Genomic DNA, 17,580 nt, shown 5'->3' with positions numbered 1-17,580 from the left:
TGTTGCTCAGAAGCTGTTCTGGATTGAAACTTCTTGTTATATACGGATGTGTTTTCCTAACCAACAATCTTAGCCCCTGTTTTTCTCCAAATGATACTTGACCAAAGGGGCATATTTCCACAGAGCCATATTCTTATCTTTGTGGTTTTTGCATCTCCATAAAAACTAAAAAGTCTTTTTGGAACCTGTTCAGTTATCTTTCCCTTTTTGTTTGGAGTTTTACTATAGCTAATCCAGGACCAAGTGAAGTGCTTAGTACACAGTAGGGATACAATAAATGGTAATGAATAACTCATTGTGAGCTCAATACTTTAGGGTTATGTAGGGAATACAAAATTGTCTAGATTTAGAAGTGAAACACTTATAATTTTCTATTATAGAAGCAAAATTTCCCTAGATGGCAAAATTTTCTTTGAAAGAGAATTTAGCCCAAATGTGTAAGTCTTTTACATTTAGGGAGGAGATTATTATTATAGTAATATTACTATTATAGTATTACCAACATGAGTAGCTAAGTTATGCTAAGTGTTTTTCTTAGATTATCTCTCATACAATTTTTCCAGTGACCCTATTAGATAGATGCTATTGTTGTGCCCATTTTTATGGATGAGGAAATTGAGCTCAGAGAGATTAAGTAATGTGTTCAACACCACATGACTAGTAAGTGGCAGAACCAGGATATGAACTCAATTTAGTTTAGTTAAGATTTGGGCTTGGTACTTCCAGTGCAAGAATATTAGTTTGACTTTATTGTCTTAAAAATTCCTACTAAAAATGGTCAAAGGGTTATTTAAAAAGGAAGGAAGGGGCTTCCCTGGTGGCGCAGTGGTTGAGAATCTGCCTGCTAATGCAGGGACCACGGGTTCGAGCCCTGGTCTGGGAAGATCCCACATGCCGTGGAGCAACTGGGCCCGTGAGCCACAACAACTGGCAGACGTGAGCCTGCGCGTCTGGAGCCTGTGCTCCGAAACAAGAGAGGCCGCGATAGTGAGAGGCCCGCGCACCGCGATGAAGAGTGGCCCCCGCTCGCCGCAACTAGAGAAAGCCCTCGCACAGAAAGGAAGACCCAACACAGCCAAAAATAAATAAATAAGCAAATGGGTTTAAAAATAAATAAATAAATAACAATAATAAAAAGGAAGGAAGGAAGGAGGGAGGGAAAAAAAAGGAAGAGAAAGAAGGGAAAAGAATTGATATCTGCACTACAAACTAGGCATGATCACTGTCCTCATGTTAGAAGAAACACTGGAGGATTTTGTACAACATGAAATTCAGGCAAGACCAGGTTGAGGCAAGGGCCTACCAACCTGAGAAGTACTAGATATAAACTAAACTCACCTAGGGAGTGAGTTTAAGGAAACATCTTTTGTTCCTAGCTTACTAAAAATGTTTGAAACTAAAAATGACTGTTAATTTTATCAGTATCTTTTACTATCTATTAGATAATCATTTATTTTTTTCTTAATTACATGCTAAATTATATTAATAGAGTTCCTAAGCATTCATTCTCAGAATAAATCCTTTATAATGTCAACAAAAATAATCAATAAACAGTCTGTAATAGGAATAAAAAAGAGTTTTATGCGAACCAAACTGAGGACTATAGCCCAAGAGACAGCCTCTCAGATAACCCTGAAGAACTGCTCTGGAGGAGCATGGTTTTTAGCACAGTTTTATATCTTGTCAGAACAAAGAACATCAGACAAGTCAGAGATACATTTCTTCAAGGTTTAAAAAAAAAAACCAGATCAGCATGTACACAGCAAATCAATATGGCCTTGGCACCTGGGAAGGAACTTTTATCATCGAAGGAGTACCAGCATTGGCGTCCCAGGAAGGGAGGCATTTAATCTTTATTTTTAACATGGACATTCCTTACTTCTGGTAAATGCACCTTTTTTTTAAGTGATTAAAGCAGATGTACAATGTATGTTTGATAGGCCACAAAAGGCTTATAAAATTAGCATAAAATTCAAGTTAAATCATGTACAAGCTAGAATGACGTCCCCATAACTCAGTATGTGAAAGTTCCTTCTATGAATAGTCATAAGCAAGACAGTTCAATCTGCAGAACCCAGAAACAACTCAGGAATTGGAATTACCAAGTACCTCAGAAAGCAGAGGAAAGAAATAGAAATATTGTCTTCCTTTAGGATTCTTAGGATTTAATTTAGAATTAAATACGTTGGTTGCAAGTAAATACTTGTTCCACGAACCAATTATTTTTAATGCTACCAGCACACTTAAATTGATACCTTGTATCTTAATGAATTGAATTTCAATTAATAAGTATGCAGTAAAGTCTTAAAATAACTTTAGGAATGCAAGTGTCATTATAGGACCTCTTTTTTTAATTGAAATATAGTTGATTTACAATATTATATTAGCTTCAGATGTACAGCATAGTGATTCAGTATTTTTATAGATTATACTCCCTTTAAAGTTATTACAAAATAATGGCTATAATTTCCCTATGTTGCACAGTATATCCTTGTTGCTTATCTACTTTATACATAGTAGTTTGTATCTCTTAATCCCATACCCCTATCTTGCTCCTCCTCCTTCCCTTCCTCTGGTATCTACTAGTTTGTTTTCTATATCTGTGAGTCTGTTTCTGTTTTGTTATATACATTTGTTTTATTTTTTAGACTCCACATATAAGTGATTACATACCATATTTGTCTTTCTCTGTCTGACTTATTTTACTAAGCATAATACACTCCATGTCTATCCATGTTGTTGCAAATGGCAGAATTTCATTCTTTTTTATGGCCGAGTAATATTCCATTTTATATAAAAGAATCTCTTTCTTGAAATGTCATTTTGAAAGAGCTCATGTAAACATGCTGAAGTATATACAAGAATGAAAACTTAAAAATCTTAATTAGTATAATTTGGATTAATTAATGTGTACTTTTTTCAGTTTATGTACACCTTGACAATGACAAGCCATTTTTGATATGCTTAATATTATCTATGTTATCATTTTGTTGTGATATGGGAATTTGGGAGAACTGAAAGCAGCTTTGATCTCTACCTTATTCCTTCAGGTATTTTGTTTGTTATTTATTAAGCCTTTAGCTTTTCTAATATTAGAAGTATTCACATATTTTGCAGACTGATTTTTTTCTTTTTGAAAAGACAAAGGAGTGTAAATATTCTTATTTTTTCCTCCTCCAAAATGCAAGGGAGTAAGGAATAAAGAGACTTTGCATTTGCAGGACCTAAAAATGATTTTAAATATTTAGTTGTTTCTGTTTATTTTCTGAAAGAGGAAGAGGGAGGAGAAATGGAATATGAGACCTGGTTGTAAGGACAAAAACCAAAAGTAGGCAAAGGATCAGGGTAGGAAAAAAGTAAGAAGGAAGTTAACCACGAGAAGGCAGTTAGGAGAAGTAGGAACTCTGAACTTTACTTTGTTTATTTGCACTCTAAAACTCAGTCTCTGCAGGTATTCTGTGAGTTGAAACACAGTCTCAGTTTTGAAAATACAAAATATGAGTCAACCATGCTAACCATAAAGTAGTTGTATGTGATTAAGTTTCAGCCACTGGTAGTGAGAAGTTTTTTGTTTAATAGCTTTATTGAGATGTAATTGATAAACAAAAACTTGACGTAGTTAATGTATACAGTTTGATGAGTTTGGACAAATGCGTACACCCATGAAACCATCATTAAAATAAAGGTAAATAAACATATCTATTACCTCCAAAAGTTTCCTTGTGCCCCTTAGGGGTTTTGTTGTGGTTGTTTGTTTTGCGGTAAGAACATTTAACATGAGATCTACCCTCTTAACAAAAAATTTTAACGCACAGTATTGTTAACAGTAGGCCCCATGTTGTACAGCAGATCTCTAAAACGTAATCATTTGCATAACTGAAACTTTATACCCTTTAAACAACTCCCCTTTTCCTCCTTCCCCTCAAACCCCTGGCAACCACCATTCTACTCTGTGCTACTGTGAGTTGGATTATTTTAGATACCTCAAATAAGTGGAATAATGCATATTTGTCCTTCTGTGACTGGCATATTTCACTGATCATAATGTCCTCCAGGCTCATCCATGTTGTCACATATGGCAGGATTTCCTCCTTTTTTTAAGGCTGAATAATATCCCATTGTAGGTATATACCACATTTTCTTTACCCATCTGTCTGTCAATAGACATTTGGGTTGTTTCCATATCTTGGTTATTGTGAATAATGCTGCAGTGCACATGGGAGTGCAGATGTCTCTTCGAGATCCTGATTTCAATTCCTTTGGATTTATACCCAGAAGTGGGTTTGGTGGATCATATGGTAGTGTGAAGTTTTGATGGCATAAGTTTATATATCTCTATGTAGGAATAACTCAGTTTCCAGCAGCTGTTACCCAAACAGCAAACATTTGAAGGAACTTAATGGGTCAGAGTTGGAGCTTTTTCTCTTCTCTTTTTTGTGTTGCTGTTAGTCATAAGGGAAAAATACTCTTGTGTTACCAGCTCAATGTTTCACTCCTTTGTCTCATTTTTCTTGTCTGTCTTCCAGACAGATTTTGAAAAAGAGATTGGAGAGTGGAAGAAATGTTTTAAATTGTTTTCTGGCATCTGTCAGTAGGACTTGGGTAGGGCATGTTTCTTGGCTCTTCTTATAAACATTTGTTAGCAGAGGGCTAATGAGGCCAGGCTGGTAGTTAGATCCCTTAATCATGTGTTATGTTACATTCTAAAGCCTGTCTCCAAACAGTCATCAAATATAGACCTTTGAATATGAGGGTAAGTGAACACAAACCTACCCCATTCTGGAAAAAGTGCAGAGTACATACTCTGAAGGTTTAGTAGCACCATCTTTACAGAAAAAGGACATCCCATTGCCCAAATTGGAAACCACGAAAAATGCTTCTGCTACTCAAATATTCCTCAATTTTCCTAACCAATCACCTTGTTGGCTTTATTCTCTTCAAAACAGCCGTTACTAATCAGAATTGCACCTTCTCACCTGTGGGCTAACACTGACACAGTGATTTCTGCTGGCCTTTTCCCTTATGCTTATGGCCCCGTTATCTGGATCTCTGAAATGATCTTGTTTGTATTACAGAGCTCTCATTTGGAAGACAGTGAATCCGCAGCGTTACTTTGCTGTGAATGTGAAGAATCAGAAATCTTTAGTGATTCCAATGTACGTAGGTATTTGTCTTTATACAGCCTTTGGTGATTCAAGTGAGAGCTTTTTGAGTAAATTTGGCTCTTAAATGCATCTGAGATAATGCCTATTATTTTATCTATTTGGCCTCACTCAGCCAAATAGCCTGGGAAGGCAAATAAGTGACTTGGAATGAGTGTATGTATAAATAGTATGGTATATTTGTATGCGTAATAATCTCCATTCAAAGCATATCTCTCAAAGTAGATAAATGTTGCACCCTGAAACCTTGAATCTCCTTCACTAAGGAATATGATTGTTTTTGTGGGTTTTTCACATTTTTTTTTATGGCCTTTTGCCTGTGACAACTGCTTGGTATTGGTGCTGCCACTGGACCTTTATTCCCCACATACAAAGACCTAACATATCCTGGCTGTTGATAATGTTAAGCCAAAGAAATGTTATAAATCCTAGACTAGAGAGTCAGCCAGATCATCTCAAATGCAGAACTATCTCACTACATTTCATGAGGTGTTATAAATTGTATTGATCTCATCTGACCCCCAGCAGAGTTGCTTAATTATTGCAAATTACCCACAGAATCAGGCTGAAGTTAGAGAATGACTTAAATTAACTACGTATCGCTTCCAATAGGATAACTGCCTTTGCTAGCCATGGCTAAAACTAAGTTCTACAAACCTTGATGATAAAATCTGAGTTCTGTCTATTCCAGAATGCTTATTGTGCATAGTAGGTATTCTATAAATATCGCTGAAGTTTCATCAATGGAAACTCTCTCTTGAATGAAGCTGTGCCTCTCAAGTATATCACCATAGTACTGCCTGCTTTTAAACTGTCTTTACTTCACCTTCATGGCACAGTGAAGGTGATCACTATTTTAAGACCTCATTCAACCGTTATGTTGATTTATCTGGTTGCACTTCATTCAGCATTGACTAAGAGTCTGAAATGGCATGAAGTCAGTTATTGTGACTCACTAATAGCTGGAGTGGTGCTCACTTCCCTAGTACTTGAAAACATTAACTGATGAATTCATATGAACACTCATTTATTATCAACATTTTTCAGATGACAGACTGAGGGTGGAAATGCTATATTCTTTGCCCAACGTTGTGTGATAATCAGGGGCAGCGCTGACATCAGGTCTCAGCTGACAGCCATCAGTGAGCTCATTATCAGCAGGCAGCATCTTCAGTGATGGAATGTGTACCAGTCTCCTTATATATAGTGCCTTACAAGATTTATCCTGTTCAGTCTGCAGTGGAGTCTTCTAGACTTGGACTGGCTTATTGTTTTGGCTGATTTTGTCTTACAGAGGTCAGTGCATGGCAGTCCACATAAAGAATATTTTTATGAAGTTGGACATGTGGGGAAAAGACTCTAGTTTTAATAGTTTTCTCTCTTAGAAAAAATTAGATGGGTATATATATTTGCAGATTACTCAGGATTGCTTGATTTTATTGCCAGAACTTTCATTCATTTAAGTCAGGTTTGTTGTCTTTTCTTCTTCAAGAGGCAAAAGTGGTTACATGTATTTGGCTGGCTTTACCTATAAAGGTACTGGATCTTCCTCCTGTTTTGTGTGCTCAAGAAGTGTTTTCCACACTTTTTTTTTTCTTTTCTCACCTTCCCATTCCCACCCCAACATCAAAGGAGATTGAAAAGCTCCTTCCCAATTTGAAGGCTTAAACTTGAAAACAAAATTTTTTGCAGAGCAAACTGACTGAAATGCCCACTTCGAATTTTTTTTCAAAGGAAGCGGTACGGGATCTTGATAACTATTTGAGATAGAAGTTAACTGTCGTAATGAAGAGTAGAAGATAAAGAACTTTTTCAATAAACCTTGGAATAACAGAAATGTGAACTTTGGTTAGCTATATTCATTCCTTCACTTATGCACGCACTCATTCATTCACCAAGCATTGATTGACTCTCATGTACAAATTACCAGGCCCAAGGCGGTGGGAGTTAGGCCCAAAATATCAAATCTACCCTAAGAGCAAACATCCAGCTATAAGGTAAATAAGGTCTGAGGCTCTAATGTAAAACATGGCGACTGTAGTTAACATTGTATTTTATAATTGAAATTGCTAAAAGAGCAGAACTTAAATGTTCTCACCAAAAAAAAAAAAAAAAGATAAACATATGAGGTGACTGACGTGTTAGTTAACCAGTTGGGGGAATCATTTCACAATGTATTCATATATCAAATCGCCATGATGTACACTTTAAATATCTTACAATTTTACTTGTCAGTTTTACCCCAATAAAGCTGAAATTAAAATTACTCTAGGAGAATGTATAATCTACTCTTCAACAGATTAGTTTTATGGATATTCATGGAAATGCAGTACATGGGGAGAAGAGAAGAAATCTGTGGGTGAGTGGAAAGAAATTTGGCTGGAGGCAAAGAAGGGATGGCTCTCTCTGGAAGAGGGCTGGCTGCCTTACATCTCCTGGGGCTTTCCCGGAAGAGAGGCGAGGAATGTAGAGAGACCTCTGCCCCTTCTCTAGTCCCACTCAGCCTCTAGGGAACCAGATAAAGGGTAGAAGCAGAAGAAGCTATTTGCTCCCTCTGCTATGCACAGGGTTGTTGGAGGTCTCCATAATGGGAAGAGGGACTGCCTGCCCTAGAGCAGGGTGACCGTGTGACTGGAAGAGGTCACAGAGGAAGAAGACACTGGTCCTAGCGCAGGAGTTTCACTTTGGCTCCAGATAAGAAAGAATGTAGGCAGTGACTAGAGCAGGTTCCGTTACTAGTGGCTGCAGCAGCTACTGAGACTCCTGAGGGTTCTCTTCAAATTTCCCATCCCCATACCTACTGCTATCCTGCCTTAAAGGAGGAAGAGCTCTGCCTGAACTGGGATTCCCATTATGGTGATTGTGCGGTTCAGCTAGAAACAACTGGATTCATTACCATTGTAGGGTTATTTCTTCCCTAGCCTGTAGGTCAGGAAAATGCTTGTTGTGTTACTTTGTCTCCTAAGAATACAACTTAATTCTTTCTCTCCTTTCTCTCCTCTTCTGACCCCACCCCTACCCTACCAAGCAGGAAGAAGGATGGATATAGGTGGTCATATCATTTTTATGGTCTATTTCGCTCCTTTGCTTGGATATTATATCCTTGTAGGGAATGCATTTTCCCTCTGTGCAATCAAAACAGATTTTATGTTTGAATAGCCCAGTGAAAGGGAGAGGTATTATTAGCCTTCTGTTATTAAAACAAGAAAAAAAAAGGAAAGCTACCCTCTAGAACTGAATGTGGAGAAGGCAGATGAAAAGAAAGGAAAATCTAAAATGTAAAAACTATTTGGTTTAGAATACTTTACATTTTTAAACTTTAGGTTTGCATTCTCTTATAGGGCAGGACAGGTGTCTCAGAATAGATGGCAACTTCAGTGGGGGTTTTCATTTGTAGTGGGGTAGGAGAATGGCTTTGGGAGAGAGAGACTGTATGACGTGGCTAATACTAAGTTCAAGACGAAGGATTTAAGAATTTTTAAAAGTTATTAGCATTAAGATAAGCCCTGGTTCAAAATAGTCGCCAACCTATGGATTGAAGATAGAAGGAGCTTTAATCTTCAGGATTCTTTGGAAGCATCCTGTTTTTCTTGTGTGTTTTAAGTTTTAGAATATGGTGTATGGAATGATCAAAACAATGAATGATTTGTTGGCTTAGAAAGTAAAACTACACTTAGAAGGGGAGAACCGCTATTGTCAGGAAATCTACTTTTGTAAATCTCTAGAGATTGTAAGCACAAGCAAGATGCTTGTGGGTGAACCTACAGATACAATGATAACCAACTGGTTGGATGGAAGGTGGTGATGGTATGTGGGCCAACGAGCATATGCATCTGGTCATTTCTGATGATTTGTATTTACCCTCTTCCTTTCAGCTCTCTCTCCCTTTCAGCTCTCTCTCCCTTTCAGCTCTCTGTACTGTGTTTTTTATTTCTTTTTTCAGACTCCCTTGCAGAGACACCATTTCACTAGCCAATGAACACAAATGTAAAAAGAATTTAAAAAGGAAAATTCGTTGCTAAGGAGATGTGGGTTTTATTACGAGTTTCAAATGGCCATTTAGCCAACAGCGAACAGCTGTCCAACCAGAGTTCAGGATGATTTGAATTGTTTCTGCCTCACCTCTGCTGCATAGTAAAGAGATTGCTGATTAGGGCACCTGGTCGGAAAAGAGGTTAAAAGTGTTGCTAGTGGCAGAAACATAGTTTTACCATGAACAGTATTCCTATTTTTTCCTTTGGAGGGAGTCTGATCCAAATGATAACACTGGTAGAAAGCCTCCTATGATGTTAAAATTATGTTACTTTGTTCCAGAATAAAGCATAGCTCGACTATTTTATCCTAGAATAACAAATGAGAAACAGTTTTCAACTTTTCTTTTTTTAAAGTCTTACCCTCTTAAGTGATTTATTTGAAGAGAAATGAGGTTTGTAGTAATCTTGGGTACAAAGTCTACTTTAAAAATTAGCTTTATAATTTAACTCAGTGGCTCTCATCATGGCTGCACGTTAGAATCACCTGGTGACCTTTTAAAATAATTTAATAACAGGGTCTCACCTCAGTCCAGTTAAACCAGGATCTCTGTGAGTGGGACCCAGGTATTAGTATTTTTTAAATGCTCCCAGGATTATTCTAATGTGAATCAAGGGTTCAGAACCACTGTTTTAACTCCAGCTATGCTAATTATTTTTTACCTCCAAATCAGAGCTCCAATCTGCAACATTTGTAACATCTGTTTACATACATGAAGAGAGAATAAAATATGAGATTGATTAGAATAATGAGCTGACTGTATGCATTTACTACCTCAGGTACAATGCAATTAACTTTTATTCAGTGAAATTCCTTGGCTAGGCTTCTGTTAAAAGAGGAGCAAGATACTGAAATTAGGTAAGTCAAATCCTCAGTAAACCTGTGTCAATGAAGGGTAAAGTTTTCCATGAGGTTATTAAGACTTACACTTCCTGTGTCAACACAGCTAGGAGCTGGCATAGAAAAGAATCAAAGAGCACTTTTATACTTTGTGTATTATAACTTTATTAAAATAAAATATACATACAGAAAAGTGCACTTATTTTGTACTTTTATTTATATCGTAAATTTTCACAAACTGAAGTTTTCACAAACACACATCAAGAAACTCTGTAACCTGGACCTAGATCAAGAAATGGAATATTACTACTCCCCTCCACCAGTTCCCCCTTCCTCCAACACCCCCTCCTTGCTTCCTTCCAATCACTACTCACCCTCTGGCTATCACCCCCCAGAGATAACTACTCTCCTGACTTCTTGACCATATGATTTTGATGTGGGCATGAGGCTATGCCCTTTAGATGACCTCTCTGACCTCCAGAATCAGGAGTAAGCATCATGTAATATTTAAAGAGCTCAGGTTCAAGGTTTTGACAGCCTGAGTCAAAGTCCCAGCTCATAGTAAGTCACACTGGCTGTGTGACTCCACTTCTCTAAGCCTTACTTCCCCCATCTGTAAAACAGGGGTAACAATAGGACCTGTCTCATAGAGTTGTTAGAATTAAATGAGATAATTTATGGGTCTGGCACATTACCTGTGCTGAGAGCAGAGGCAGATATAGGATTCCCTGATGTCATCATGTCTTCAGCAGAGTCAGGACAACGCCACTGTGGTCCGTGGGCACAATTTAGTTCATAGTCTAGCTCTGGAGAGAAGGAGGAGGAAAAAGTGGGCATCCTGACCGTCTTTCCTTTTCCTCACCATCCTTGATTTGGCCTGTGGCATGACTAACTTGTGGCAACTTCTAAAATATGTTATTTAAATTCATAAAGTGATTACTTGAAAGGTCAGAAACGTCTTCATATGCATCTTTATATTTGCCACAGCACCTAGCACAATGATTTACAAGTTGCACGTAGTGTCGTGCCTTGGCTAAAGGAATCTGAAAATGATGCTTCCTGCACATCTTGCTTTCCTGTGCTGGATTTGTATTGGTCTGATTTCTGTTCCTTTTGACCAGAGACATATTTTTGAGACATCTAGCACAAGAACATACAGAATGTAGCAGTTAAACAATTGCAGGCAGAAACCAAGAACTTGGCCTAATTTATAAAATCAACCAAATAAAAGCTCTAACTAGCTGAGTTATTCTGCTTCCATGATCTGAGGTCAGGCCTGCTCAGGTATATTTTCCCCTTATTTTGGTTTAGGAGAACAAGCAAAACAGGAGATGGCAGGACTTGTAGGTTTTTCATTAATAAAATAGTACAGACTTTTTTTTAAAGATTATAGTTTGGAAATAATTTACCCTTTGGAAGGTTAGCAAGATAATTTATTGAGCACTTACTATTTGCCAGATGTGTTAAGTGATTTTCATACAATTTAGTCTTAAATCCAAGTCTTTGAGGTTAAGTACTTTTAGTATTTCCCATTTAAAGCTGAGGAAACAGAGACTTGCCTAACGTATGTGACAGTGCTGACATTGAGAGCCAAGTCTGCCTGACACTCCCTGCTTGAGCCCTTAACCTTATGCTGGATTGCCTTTACCCTTGAATAGAATATTGTTATTCTCATGCGAGGAGATCAGGAGCAAATGGCATAGTGGGTCTCAAGCTCTGGCTTTGCAGCAGAATAATCTGTGGAGCTTTTCAAAAATATAGACACTCAAATCTCACTTTAGGAAGTTCCTAATTCAGTGGGTCTTGGATGAGCTCAACATTTTTATTCTTTACAAAGCTCCATACGTGTTTCTTCGTGCAGCCAGAGTTAAGAATAGTGGTTCATAGAAGTTCCCTAGAGAGGAATTATAAGATTACAGATTTGGGGGCTTTTGAAGACTGAATTTGGAATATTGTAGAGACACATTGTTGTTAGAAGTGTAGAGAAGGAGGAGGTAGCTTAATAACAATCAAGTTTCATGTTTCAGGAGGTAAGATCGTATTTATCACTGGAAATTGGATATATCACTGGGGTATTTTATAGAAGGATTGATTCTCCATTCTTTCTATGAATTTCTAGAGTGCTGCCACTTTTGTGCTCAAGCAGTCTTTCTCAACCCTAGTTTGCTCTCCCAGGTAATCTGTTTTCTCAGTGCTGGGGGTGAAGTCCTGGTGAAGTCGTGATTTCAGAGCTATTAGGCAAGAACTGCTAACCTTGGAGAGAGCAGTGGATGGCCCTGATTAAGACAGATGTCATGGGAGAGTTGTAAACTGGACAAATTCTTAATCTCAATGGATCCTGTCTTCTGAGTTCCTCCTAATGCCTTTTGTTTATGTTTTTGTAATCTCACAGTGTGCTTTGGCGGTAGGGAAGGGGTAGTAATTCTTCCTTTCACTTTACAATTAAGAAAGTTGAGTTACAATTTCAAAGGCCGTGACTTTCTGAGAACTATAAATGAAATAATGGCTAACATTTGTTGAGCACTAACCATGTGCCTGGCTCTATCCTAAATGTTTTTACATTCATTATCTCATATTACATCTCTGATGTGAGTAGTGTTATTTATCCGTGTTTTAGAGATAAGAAAACTGAGCTCATTTATTCTACAATTACTTGAGTCTACTCTCTGGCAGTCACCGTGCTGGGAAATGAGTATTCAGTGATGAACAAGTCAGACCCTGTACTTGTGGAACTTACAGTCCATTGGGGAAGACACATAATAAAAAACAAATAAGAATTCAGTTACAAAATGTGATAGTGCTATGAAAAATACAAATGGGGAAATAATAATAAAGAATAACAAGGCAGAATTGCCATTTAGATAAAGGATAATCAAGAAGAGCCTCTCTAACATGGTGATGTTTTAGTTCAAGACAGTTAAGGAGTTTGCTTAGCATCACATCTAGTAAGTGGTGAAATTCCAGTCTGATTCCTAAAGCTCTACTCACCATGCATGCTGCCTGTTAGACATGTTCTTGGAATCTACCCCAGGTTTGTGACTCTCCTCTCTGGTCTGACCAGCATTCATACCGTGACACTGTACCAGATTTCCAGAAGGGCATCATAAATAAAGAAATTATAACAATAAGATAATTTTTTAGAAAGAAACTTGCTTCCTACAATGCTTCTTTAAAAAGAGCCCTAGGAGGCAGCATAGAGAAAGGGGAGCAAACAGGGTGGCCAATAGTATATGAATTTCAGCAATTGATAGACACAAAGAAGCTGAAAATCTCTGCTGTAAATGCACTAGGTGCATTTGCATGAGGAAATGCCCTCTTCACACGCATGGGCTGGGGTGGATGTTCCACTTTGGATCAACATCCTATTTCCTGTCCTTACTTGAACTTAATTTGAAGGCCCTGATCTAGGAACCAAGCAGAAGACTGCTCATGGAAGATGCTGACTAAGAAGTGTTAGATGGTACCTAGAACCTCAAGGTGCTTGGAAAGAATGTAGGAGGAAGGGAAACTGCTCTTGGGAAGGGAAAGGACAGAGCGGAACAGTGAAATACAGTCTTGAATTTAAATGCTGCAGTCTTCTTCTGACTCTATTGCAATGCTTGATTTGCCAAGTTACTGTCTTAGGGTTTTCCAACAGAGGCCTCTGCATTGCCCTTTGCTCCAGAAGAATTTGTTCACTTGCTCTTTTTCCTCCCAGGAAATAACAACAATTCTTTTTTTTTTTTTTAATTTTTTTTTTTTAATGGGCAAAGGATCTGAATAGACATTTCTCCAAAGAAGACTTTTTTTTTTTTTTTAATTTTTGGCTGCGTTGGTCTTTGTTGCTGTGCGCGGGCTTTCTCTAGTTGCGGTGAGCGGGGGCCACTCTTCGTTGCGGTGCACAGGCTTCTCGTTGCGGTGGCTTCTCTTGTTGCGGAGCACGGGCTCTAGGCATGCAGGCTTCAGTAGTTGCAGCATGCGGGCTCAGTAGTTGTGGCACAAGGGCTTAGTTGCTCTGCGGCATGTGGGATCTTCCCGGACCAGGGCTCAAACCCATGTCCCCTGCATTAGCAGGTGGATTCTTAACCACTGTGCCACCAGGGAAGTCCCAATAACAACAATTCTTAGGCTGGTCAGAGTCTGTAGAAGTGTGATGCAAGTTGTTAGATTCTGGATTATAAGCCTAACTGTTTAGATGTAAAGAGTGCCTAGTGTAAATTTCTGCTTGGAAAAGATTTGTGTGTGATATTCATATATACATCTTACTTGATGATTGTATTGGTGAAGATTATAAATTGACTAGATCCTTGCAATCTTGACAGTTTAGTCAAAAGTTATAACAGCATTCAAAGTCTTTGACCCAGAAATCTAATTCTTGAAAATTTCCTCTGAGGAAATTATTTAAAAAGAAAAGTATATGTACTAACATATTAGTGAATATGTTTAGTAATAGGAGAGAGGAGATGGTTAAGTAAACTATGGTAATATTAACTCAATGAAGCCATTAAAATGAAAAACATGAAAACTATTGATATATAGTTCTATGAGAAATTATATATGAAATGTTAAGTGAAAAAGTAAATAAATGGAAAAATTAAGTTGCATCTCTACCTCACTCTTATGACAAAATAAATAACAGATAGATCAGAGAATTAAATTTAGAAAAATTGATATTACAAGTTAGAACATACAGGAGAAACTTTTTTTATAATCTTGGAGCCGGAAAGCCTTTATTAAAAATATGACACGAAACTCAGAAATCATAAAAGAAAACATTGATTAATTCAAATACATAACGTCAAAAATTCTACATTAAAGATCCTGTAAACAAAGTCAAAGACAAACAACATGTTGAGAGAAAGATTTTCAACACATGACAAAGATCTAATTTCTAAAATACATAATGTGTTCTATAATTTTTTTTAAAGCTCAGAAACATAATAGAATGATGTGCAAAAGAAATTAACAGACTTTCACAGAAAAAGATATATAAATGGCTCTTCAACATATGAAAAGATATTCAGTAGTTCTCATAACCAATACCATTTTTTACCTCTAAAATTGGCAAAGATCAAAAAAGTTTGATAATTGCATTGTGTTGGCAGGATCACAGGGGAAGCAGCTTTGCTATTTATTTTTGGTGGGGTGTAAATTAGAATAACCGCTACTGAGGACAATTTAGAAATATCTGTCAAAATTCTGAATGCCCATAACATTTGCTTCAGAAATTTCACTAGTAGAAACTTATCCTCCAGAAATATTCCTATATGTGTAAAAATTCATATATTCAGAGATATTCATTGCAACATCATTTATAATAGAAAAAATTAGAAATATCCTAGATGTCCATCAAAGGGTTTCCATATGAACCAATATGAAATTATCTCCTATTGTGAAAAGACAACACCACCAAGATGCAAAGCATTGTGTGTATCATTTGTGTAAAACAAACAAAAAACCCAAAAACAAAATAGTAGATGGAAAAGAATATGTTTAGATCCTTAAATACACTTAGATTGTATCTGGTAATATACATAAAAATTAAAAAGAGCAATTCCCTTTAAGGAGAAGAACTTGTTGGCTGGGAAGCAGATGTAAGGTAGAGACTTATTATTTAATATATATCATATTGTCCTTTTTTAAATTAAAAAAATTTTTTATTGGAGTATATTGACATAGAATATTAGTGTGAGGTGTACAACATAGTGATTCAATATTTTTATACATTCTGCACTATACAAAGTTATACTGACTGTATTCCCTGTGCTGTACATTATATCCCCATGACTTATTTTATAACCGGTAGTTTGTACCTTTTAATCCTCTTCACCTATTCCACCCCTCTCCTAACTCTCCTCCCCTCTGGCAACCACTAGTTTGTTCTCTGTGTCTATGAGTCTGTTTCTGTTTTGTTATATTTGTTCATGTGCTTTGTTTTTCAGAGTCCATATATAAGTGAAATCACATGGTGTTTGTCTTTCTCTGTCTGACTTATTTCACTTATTATTAGCACAATACCCTCTAGGTCCATCCACGTTTTCACAAATGGCAAACTTTCAGATTCAATGCAATCCCTATCCAAATACCATGGCATTTTTCACAGAACTGGAACAAATAATCCTAAAATTAGTATGGAACTACAAAAAAACCCCAAATAGCCAAGGCAATCTTAAGAAAGAAGAACAAAGCTGGAGGTATCATGCACCCTGACTTCAAACTATACTACAAAGCTATAGTAATCAAAACAGTATCATACTGGCACACAAAAAAAACAGACACATAGATCAAGGGAACAGAATAGAGAGCCCAGAAATAAACCGATGCACATGGTCAATTAATCTATGACAAAGGAGGCAAGAATATACAATAGGGAAAAACAATGTCTTCAATAAGTGGTGTTGGGAGCACTAGACAGCTACATGTAAAATAATGAAACTAGACCATTTTCTTACACCATATATAAAAATAAACTCAAAATAGATTAAAGACTTAAATGTAAGACCTGAAACCATGAAACTCCTAGAAGAAAACATAGGCAATATGCTCTTTGACATTGGTCTTAGCAATATATTTTTGGATCTGTCTGCTCAAGCCTGGGCAACAAAACCAAAATTAAACAAATGGGACCACATCAAACTAAAAAGCTTTTGCACAGTGAAGGAAATCATCAACAAAATGAAAAGGCCGCCTACTGAATGGGAGAAGATATTTGCAAATGATATGTCCAATTAGGGGTTAATATCCAAAATATGTCCCGAACTCAGGAACTGATTAGTGTATAGCTCATATCTGTAGAAGTGTTCAGTGGTCTTTGGGTGGAGGGTGTGTGTGTAAACAAAAATTCTAAATTTTTTGTTACTTAACTGCTTTTTTCCTCCTCAAGGAGCTTCTTTAACATAGCAGACCCTCACTGGAGCCATTTTTAGATAGATGCCTTAAAGGTGAGCTACAGAGCAGCCAGTACTGTATTAAGCAATTCTAGCCCTCAGAATTTATGGTCCTTCCTGTTATGAGCTACATATAACAAGTAAATACAAATTAAAATCCACTGGAATATTAATCCATGTGATGGTGCTATGTCCTAATAATTTAAATTCTACCATGCAAAGTTAGGCCCAGTTCTTGTGATCAGCTCCATCTCTCATTAAGTCATAAGCACTACTGCTTCATTTTCTTCCCCATTATTGGTTTCCACTGATCTGGTACCGTGCCTCCATTTTGAACTATTTTGCACTATCCTGAGCTATTTAAACCACCAAAAGCACAGCAGAACTGGCCTTGGTATTTCCTTCACTGGCTATCGTGACACTTCCCTGCCTGGCCCCTATGCCTTAAGGGCATGACCTTAGTTTCCATGTTTTGTGTGTATGGTTACCTTTCACTTAGTTATTCTTTCAACAAATATGTACAGAGTACATCTGATGTGCTAGACACTGTGATGGTTGTTGGGGATATACAGTGGTACATACAGCAAACGTGGCTCCTCCCTTGGAAATTTACATTCTCGTAGAGAAAGGTGGCATTAAACAGCTAATTTAGCTAGTGAATTTTAAAATTTTGATTGTGA

The 17,580-nt window shown here is 37.1% G+C and overlaps 1 protein-coding gene across 10 annotated transcripts in view; it reads left to right on the top strand.

Moving 5' to 3' along the window:
* SSH2 (slingshot protein phosphatase 2) overlaps window positions 1–17,580 on the top strand; it is a 246,257-nt gene that overhangs the window by 58,946 nt on the left and 169,731 nt on the right. For 8 of the 10 annotated variants that reach the window (XM_082371839.1, XM_082371844.1, XM_082371840.1 and 5 more), the window contains one exon: window positions 5,076–5,156. The exons of the other annotated variants lie outside the window; for them this stretch is intronic. In XM_082371839.1, coding sequence (XP_082227965.1) covers window positions 5,076–5,156 — 81 coding nt within the window. The remainder of the gene's footprint in view (window positions 1–5,075; window positions 5,157–17,580) is intronic. 10 annotated transcript variants of the gene reach the window in all.

The sequence above is a fragment of the Balaenoptera borealis genome (genome assembly GCF_965194805.1).
Source record: "Balaenoptera borealis genome assembly, chromosome: 20".
In the NCBI taxonomy this organism is placed as follows: Eukaryota; Metazoa; Chordata; class Mammalia; order Artiodactyla; family Balaenopteridae; genus Balaenoptera; species Balaenoptera borealis.
Note: the sequence above shows the minus strand (reverse complement) of the source record. Positions and strands in the feature narration are given on the sequence as shown.